General features: G+C 40.7%; 1 protein-coding gene across 1 annotated transcript; it reads right to left on the bottom strand.

Annotated features, from left to right (window-relative positions):
• Positions 1 to 988: 988 nt before the first annotated feature.
• Positions 989 to 7,236, bottom strand: LOC117694891 (cell adhesion molecule CEACAM3-like). Its single transcript, XM_034485915.1, has 4 exons — positions 7,173 to 7,236; positions 5,804 to 6,166; positions 3,863 to 4,222; positions 989 to 1,032 (listed from the first exon to the last, which is right to left on the bottom strand). The coding sequence occupies exons 1-4, from the start codon at positions 7,234 to 7,236 to the stop codon at positions 989 to 991; spliced, it is 831 nt and encodes a 276-aa protein (XP_034341806.1).
• Positions 7,237 to 8,641: the final 1,405 nt, after the last annotated feature.

Below are 8,641 nucleotides of genomic sequence, written 5' to 3'. Positions count from 1 at the left end.
TCTGCTGAGTGGGTTCTTCAGGAGAGATGGGATTGTTCAAAGTTTTTTTTATTTACTCTAACCATGTCATTTGTATTTCTTATGGAAAAATGACAATTTACAAAGTATCATCAGATATAATAGTATAATTTCAAAATGCTACTATCTCCACATTTTCTATATTTTCTTCCTTTACATATTAATAGTATATTTTATACTTTCTCATTGTTACTCACTATGTTGAATATTAACTATTGATAACATTTCAATGGAACTTCAGCATTTAATTCTTGGTCTGTTTGTTTTCCTTTGACATTTTACTGAATTCTTGTGCTTTTCAGTCCTTCTCTTCTTCCTCGTTCTCATGAAGTGGTCTTGTTGATGTGATGTAGGCCAAGAGACATCTTTTTAACTGGTTGGATATGAGAAAAATGAGGAGCTGTCACCTCAGAAATGAGGCTGTTTAAAACCCCTAGACCTCACAAAAAGCCATTGTTCTGGGTCCTGAGTTTCTCCCAGCTGTGTCCAATGTAGCCAGTGTCTGCTCCTCAAGAGGTTCTTGACCATCACAGCAGGTGAAGGAGGAGCCAGACACCACACACACACACACACACACACACACACACACACACACACACACACAGAAAACAAAAACAAAATACACACATATCTTTAGATAGAATCACAGAACTGCCCAGAACTGTGACTTTTTTGCCTGGAATCTCTGCTGACCATCAAAGAGTGGTGTCTGACTCTGTTGCCAGAGAAGCTCAGATTGATCAATTTTGTCTACTAATAGTAATTTGTTGCAGAAAATTTCTCCATGTTGTCACTTGGTTGGGTTCTAGTCATGAATTTCAAACTGGGATCAGCAACCCACCCTTAATAATGCAATTAAAAGAACTGAAATAATACTGGTAAGCAGTAAGCTATTTATTTGGACTAAAGAGTAAAGGAAGAAGTAACAGACATGTTTGGCTTTCATCTTCGATTCTTTGAGGGCCTCAGTTTACTTGTTGGTCTTTGAAAAGAGTGAAGCCCGACTTCCAGGTTCTAAAATGAGATGAACATTTACATAGAAAACCAATGATAAGTATGTCTAAGCAGTCCCAACCAGGGTATAAACCCACTTACCCAACTCCATCATTGTCTGGGTTCAATCACATTCTATACTATGATGTGGTATGGTGAAATCTCTTTCCAAAGAGAAAGTTCCCATTTGGCTAGGGCCTCTTCCTTCCCTCATCACGAGACCCCCAGGGAGATTTCCTTTTTATATGGGAGTTCATTGTTTCAGTCATCTAATGGGCTTAGAGAGACAAATTGCTCTTAAAATATCTTCCTTTTGGCCAAGCAGGCTATAATATGCAAAGATTATTAGGTACATCCAGGATATAACACCAATTCCTGCAAGAATTACTTTTTGAGAGCACATAAAGGTCTTAAATCAATCTCTAACTGTTGTGGGGTCCCTTTTTGATTAAATGTAAAAGTTACAAATTGGTTGAAGCTGGTGAATCCATGAAGAGAGGGAGTCCAGTGTGTCACACCTGTTGAGGATCGCACTGGCCAGAGGGTGCATGTGAGTGTAAGGTTTCTTTACTATTTAAAATAAAAAACAGCCCAAACTTTGCAGCACTGTCAAATGTCATGGTTATAGCCTATTTAGAAGAAACCTGTGCCAGCTTCTGTGAACAGTCAGACACAGAGGGAAAGGGCCAACCCCCATGTGAGATGCATTTTCTTCCTTCCTCTTTCTAAGACCCAGGAATCACAAAGCAAGTTGCATCAAATGCTTCCAGAATATACAATCTAATGGAACTAACCATGTTTGGAGTTTTATACTGTGTCATTGGATCGCAGGAGTCACCTTGAGGCAGTGTGAGAATATGAGATGTGGGTACATATGTTACAGACATTAGCTACCACTAATTGTGTCACCTTTTCTTGGGAAGCCATAGGAAGATGGTGAGCCACACTAGAAGGAATATGACATTAAAAGTGAAATATAGAAAACAAGCAAGACTTTGGGGCTGGCAGCATGGTCCGTCTACATTTAGTTTCTGGGTAGTCAATATAGAGCTTCAAGATGTGTTTCTGTCTCTTAGCTTATTACACACATCACCACCACAGAAGTAAAGATACATGGAAAGAAACACATGGGGAACTACTTCGCTCTGTGTGTGTGTGTGTGTTTGTGTGCTATAGTGTGTGAGCATATTATGGAGCCTAAGTGGAATGGTTGTTTCTTCTGATTTCTACACTAAGAACCAGGAAAGGCAGCCATTGAGGTGGGAATATAAGGGTATGGGTGAACTGAGCAGTGCAGAGACATATTCCCAAATGAAGGAACAAGGATGAGTGGCAGGAAAGGAGTAACACTAGCAGAAATGTGAATGACAGCAACAATTGGAGTTCAAATGACTACCAAGACTCCCAGGAGCAAGATCTAAATGACTAAATGAGGAGTGTAACTCTGAGAACTGCTATATACAGAAGCATCCCTTGGATGGTCATGTACTTGTCTTTCTCCCTAGGATGCTCATGCATTTGTCTTTCCAGGTGGATGAGGAATAGATCAGAGAAATGGGGCAAAGATCATAGCCTCCAGGATGAGTAGGGAGTGGACACTGTCAGACATACTAGGACTCTACCTGTAATTTTTAATCTCTTGAAGGGTTCTAAGACATTTATTTATAAACTCTTTTATCTACCCCCACCATATATTCACAAACCAATCTACTACCACACATTCATTCACCCATTACTAATTTCTTTTTTCCTTTATCATAAAAGTATTGAGTGAGTTGCACAGTAGACCCTGTGTCTTGTGGAATCTTGATGAATGGGGGGATGAGCCAAAGCTTCTCGCTATGCTTCAGGAGGAGTAAACGCACCACACTAGGAAATCTATGATTGAAGGCCAGAGTATTGGGGTAAAAGAATTAGGCTGGAAGGGGGTTCAGTTATATCTTTATTACAAAGTCAAAACTGACTGTCAATTTGTTGCTTCGACTGCCTGGACCAGAGTCTCTCTGTGAGACACTGATGACAAAGGTGAAAATTTCTGAACCCACAGCACTCCTCTGACCCACAGACACTTGCTAAAAATCTCATAGTGTAGATAGGTTTGGGCTATGACTATACATAGTCATTTTGTGCTTCTGATGTGCCAACCATGGACTGTGTAACCTTCATCCAACCAGTGCCTTTACTGTGTCTCTGATTCTGTACAGTAGTACACATGGTAACTTATCATTTCCCTGTCTGTAAGTGAAACTCAAATATTATTAATGTCCTAAACTTGAGACCGAAGAGCTGTTAAAATCAGGGGTGCATGTTATTATTTACATAAAGAAGAAAATTCTTGCATAAAGACTGAACTCCTGGCCAAGCAGTTGCCAAGAGGATCTATGTCCAAACTTTCCTGTGAAGTCTCAGGACAATCAGGACAGTCAGTTTGTTGCATAGCCACCTGTCTAGCTATTCTGTCCATGCTGAATCTCAGAAAAAGAAGATGCACAAATGACCTAGCTTAATCATAATTGTTGTGACAGATACTGGGTTCTTCCACATGCTACAAGACTGGATACAGAATGACACATTGCTTCCAGTCAGCTCTAGGGTAAAAGGACAGAGAGTCTGAGCTGAGGATGACATCCTTGGAATGAGTTACTACATTACTGTCTGCAGATTCCAGTCAGGTCAAGTCTTCTGATGTATTTCAGGTTGCCCCATGATGCATGTTTTTTACTAAATTCCCAAACCAAAGTTAGAGTACAAAGTCCAGAGGAGAGGAACATACAGGCTAAGCCTCAATGTGTTAGGTATACAGGGAGGAGTAAACATCACCACCACTTAGGAGACACAAAGAACCACTTACTGTTTACTTGGAGGTCCAATATGGCCCATTCTGATTTCAAATCTACAGATATGGTTCGTAGGGTGTAAATCCCTGCGTCTTTCTTTGTGACATTCAAAAGCATCAGGGATCCAACGTTGCTTACTTTCAATCTGTCATAATATGCATGCCCCAGCATAGTTGAATTGGTTAAAAATGAATGGCTTGCTATCTTCAAATGGTCAAGTGGAAGTACTCCTTTGTGCCAGGCAAAGCCTTGAGGTTTCTCTGGCAGATTATAAGCGAGCAGAGAAATATTGTCATTTTCTTCAACAATATATGGCACCAACCCAATTTTGAGTTGAGGAGGGGTAAGATGACGCTTGTAGCTAAAAAGTGGGCCTAGAGAAAAACAAAAGAAATGTAAAAAGACAATCAAAAGTGATTCCTCTGTTTTTGGTGGGAGGAAAGATATGAGTCCTGAGCAGGTGTGTCCATCACACAGTATGGTGTGTGTGTGAGGTTGTGTCTATCCTACTTGTTGGATGTCAGCAACACAAATTACATTCCTTCAGTGCCCATGAACTTCTGTATGGGACTCTCCCCTACTCTGTCTGTGTGACTCACTCTTCACAGATTTAAAATCTCTGCTTGGACCCACAATAGGTAGAAGAGGTTGCCTCTCCCAGAATCTTCCTTAATAGAAACTGGGTCTACACACTGACATATTTTGCATTGAACCTTTTATAGGTTTTTTTGTATATTGAGTATATTTTGCATACTCAATGCACTTGATCATGTCCCTTGCCATCCAGTAGAAGACATTATGGCTTGGGCTCAGTCTTTTAATCTTGGAAGACTCAATGCCTAGAAAGGGTTCAATGGAGAAATGAATGAATGGATAGATGGATGTGTACTCCAGGTCACTGTATGGCCATGAATTAAGTTACCAGATTCTCAGGTTTTAAGATAGTTATAGTTTTCATACTCCAATTTAATTTATTTTTATTGACTCTTTGCATTGGGGAAGGGAACATGCACTCGAGCATGTATCATCATATGGATGACTCAGTTTTCTCCTTCCACCATGTGGGATATGAAGATTGAACTCAGGTTATCAGGGATGACAACAAGTGCCCACATCCACTGAGTCATCTCACAGTTTGCTTTTCCTTTGAAGAGTCATCTTGCCATACATGGCAACATAAGTCTTAGGAATATACTTGCCAAGGTAATTAATAAACTTGATAAATTAAAAATGTAACTTTTCTCTCCCCATCTTACAATTTTTTTGCTCACTGAGAGTTTTCAGGTTCTCAACTGCTGTCTACCTTGCTGTGACTTCTCATATCATGTTGCAAATGAAACCCTGAGTCTCCTCAGAAGCCCTTATCATCTCCAGGAGACTCCAGACAATCACTCAGCTAACCAGGTAACCTCTTCCAACACAGATATAGGGAATGGTGTAGGCACCTTTAGTAGGATTTTCTGCCACTGTCTGTACATTTGCCTGAAGATCAAGGAGCCAGCTCCACAGTCTCTGATGTCTGTTCTTTTCTACCTCCTTTGAGAACACCTTCACTACCAGCAGTGCCTCTGAACATTGTCGTTCTGATATCAGCTCTGCTGTCCTCCCACACTCTGAGCTGAGTCTTGGACAGAGAGCAATGAAGATTCCATATTTTCCTCATCTCTTCCTCAACTCAGGTTCAGGTTCATGGTGAGAGGCCCAAGGGTCTGGCTTGAGGTTGACATCCGTGTCTGAGTTACTAAGCACAAGTCCTCCTCTCTGCAGGTACAGTTAAGTGAGGGAATCTGGTCTATGAAAGTTTGTCTCCAAAATGCATATCCTGTACTAAATCCTCAAACAACATCATGCAGTCACAATGCAGAGGGGAAGTAGACAGTCAGGTCTGACACTTCTCTTAATGTACAATATAATAAATCCCACCCAACAACAGAATTCCCAAAAAGTTGACTTACTGTGTACAAAGAATTCTGCATGCATTACTTTAGGTCTTGAGATTGAATCAAGAAGTATTTGTAGGGTATAGTATCCAGAGTCTTTTCTGGTGACACTCTTGATCACCAGAGATCCACTGTTGAGTATTGTCTCTCTACCACTGTGTGCAAGTCCCACCACATTAGAATTGGTAGCTATCACATGTCTTGCAATTTCACAACTCTTGAGTGCTGCAACTCCTGTGTACCAGGAAAGGGCTTTAACTTGCTTTGGCAAGTTATGCACAAACAGAAGAACATCTTCCCCTTCAACAGCAATGGGAGGCATTGATTCAATGGTGATCTTGGCAGTAGTGGGAAGCAGCCAGCAGGTTAAAAGGGAGACTAGAAATAAAAAGATAAATTCTATGAACACTGGGACCTCTGTATTTGATGAAAAGATGAGATCTATGTCATGAGTGGTCATGCTTATCACTCAGCCTAGCTGGGTAGGTGAGGATGGCACCATTATACTTGGAAGGGATGAGCAATATAACTTCTTCTTCAGTGGCCCTGAACCTGTTCATTTCTATGTATGGAACTTTCTCCTTCGGTATATTAAGGACTCCCCACACTGCTATCAGACTCCTGCTGACATTCAGAGTACTTGGGCTAAATGATGTCTTATGTTACCTCTTACTCTAGAAGTCTTCACTCTTTTTTTCTTTGTTCTCTCTTTGGTCTGAGGTCTCTGATTCTACTTCTAGATGAAATTTCTGTTCCAACTTACAGTCTACTAGCCTAGGGATTTATTAGAATCAAGATAAGCCTGACATCTTTGGCAGGCCCAGAACTGATAAAGGCTTGGATACCTTTTTGGTGAATGATATACATGTGTTAGGGCTATGCATATGCATGAGTCTATTTGAAAAATGCTGAAATATGAAGCTAATATAGTTTGTATGTGTGTGGAAGATGAATGCTTCCATATGTGTACACTTGTATGCATTTGGGTATAGTTGAATGCATACACAACATATACATGGAAGTCAGACACCTTGTATGTGTTGGGAATTGAACTGACATCTTAGGTTTGGCAGCCAGCAACATTAACAGTAAGTCATATCAATGGCTCAGCCTACTTTGGATTTTAATTAGACAGTCATTCTATGGTTGAGGACATTAGTCCTCAGAATATAGTTGTTTATGTGATTAAATTGGAATAGAAAACAATGATGACATTTCTCCATTCTACTATCTTTTGTCCCTTCCTGCTAAGAAGTGCCCATCTCTGTCTGTGTCCACTTCCCAAAAGTCTGACTCCATTCCCAAGTTCCTGTCTTCTTCAGGGACTTCAGCAAAGCTTTGAGTTTCCCTTCTCCCACTCAGTGTCAAAGAGTACCCTTCTCACCTGTGAGCATGAGCCCTTGCCAGGAAGTACAGTCTTTACTGGAAAGTACAAAAGAGTCCATCATGACCTCTGCCACCTGCTCTGTGTTCCCTCTGTGAAAAGCTTCAGCTCCCGTGCAGCTTCCACACTCTGCTCTCCTATCAGTTCTGCTGTCCTTCCTCCTTTTTATCTGAGTCTATTCCCAGGTAGGAGCTCCTCCTAGAATCATATGTCCTGAAGATATTTCATGTGTACAAAACACCTTAGTTCATTTTCCTTTCTCCTGTCCTCTACGCTTCTTCCCTTTCCTCTCATTATGTCTCAGTCCACCTTACTGCACATTGAGCAATAAAGGTGATAAGTCTCCTTAGGCCCTTATATGGCCTTATATGGACATATGGTGCTGTAGGATTTGCATATAAGCAGAAAATTATAAAGGATACAAATGAATATGCTTTACATGCTTCCTAGAAAACTGATTCTTCTAACTTTCTTCTGATATGCTAAACACCCTGATTAAAAGGAGCTTAAGAAAACAAAGCATTTACAAGTCAGACACAGAGGTCAAAGCAATCTTTGAGGGAAGTATTTCTCTCTCCCTTTCTCTTTCTCTCTCTCTCTCTTCCTCTTCATCTCCCTCTCTTTCTCAAAGGTACATGGTTCACTATCTTTTTGAGACAATCTAGAACCACCTGCATAGGGATAGCACCACCCATAGTGGCATCTGTCCTCCTACTTCAATTAAGACACTCCAGAGATTCCTCCACAGATGTCTTCAAAGTAACCTATAAAAGACACTGACACAACTGAATCTCATCTATCCTCACTCCTGTGACATTAGGCAGTGTATATTTGACAGTAAATGCTAACTGTGACTGGAAGCACCCTGCTATCCAAGAAAGTACCCATCACTGTTAGCTGTGATCATCACATGTGCTTCTGTCCACAGCCTCAGACCTTCAAAGAGAGAGGACTCAGTTCAGAAGCAGACCTTCCTGAGTTTAGGTTTCCCACTTCCTTGATTTTTAAGTATGGAACTCTTTGGTGTCAATCAGTGACATTTCCATTCATGAGAATGTAATGAAATTATTTTCATGGTCTATTGTGACTTAGGATAGGAATTTCTGGCACACTCACTTTCCCTTCCTATCAAAATGGCATCAGAGGTGAATCAGTGACAAGGTGAGACAGAAACAGTCCTTGGAGCAGAGCTATAATCTGCTTTTTGTACACCATCTACTGTACATTTTTATCTGTTTTTTGACTGTCTCTGAGCAGGGTTAGAAGCAGAGGGGGTTTCTAGTAGGTAAAGAAGGTCATAATAGAAAATGGAGGAGAGTTGAAGACATGGTTTACTGTCAGAAATAAATCTTCTTGCTCTTACAAGGTCCCTGCCTTCCCCTATAATGTTCCACTGCCTGCTCTATATATTCTGTAACTTCCCACATCAGAATAAACCTGGATGGATCAGAGAAACAAATAGAGAAGAC

Source organism: Arvicanthis niloticus, chromosome 1, assembly GCF_011762505.2.
Source record: "Arvicanthis niloticus isolate mArvNil1 chromosome 1, mArvNil1.pat.X, whole genome shotgun sequence".
In the NCBI taxonomy this organism is placed as follows: Eukaryota; Metazoa; Chordata; class Mammalia; order Rodentia; family Muridae; genus Arvicanthis; species Arvicanthis niloticus.
The sequence above is the reverse complement of the archived record's forward strand: the minus strand, read 5'-3'. Positions and strand labels throughout refer to the sequence as shown.

Excerpts from the sequence above, each read along its gene's own strand:
- LOC117694891 (XM_034485915.1), bottom strand. The coding sequence starts at position 7,236 with ATGATGGACTCTTTTGTACTTTCCAGTAAAGACTGTACTTCCTGGCAA. Across the intron at positions 4,223-5,803 it reads TGCAGAATTCTTTGTACACA|GCCCACTTTTTAGCTACAAG; the intron begins GTAAGTCAACTT and ends GTTTTTCTCTAG. Across the intron at positions 1,033-3,862 it reads ATTGGACCTCCAAGTAAACA|AACCTGGAAGTCGGGCTTCA; the intron begins GTAAGTGGTTCT and ends ATCTCATTTTAG.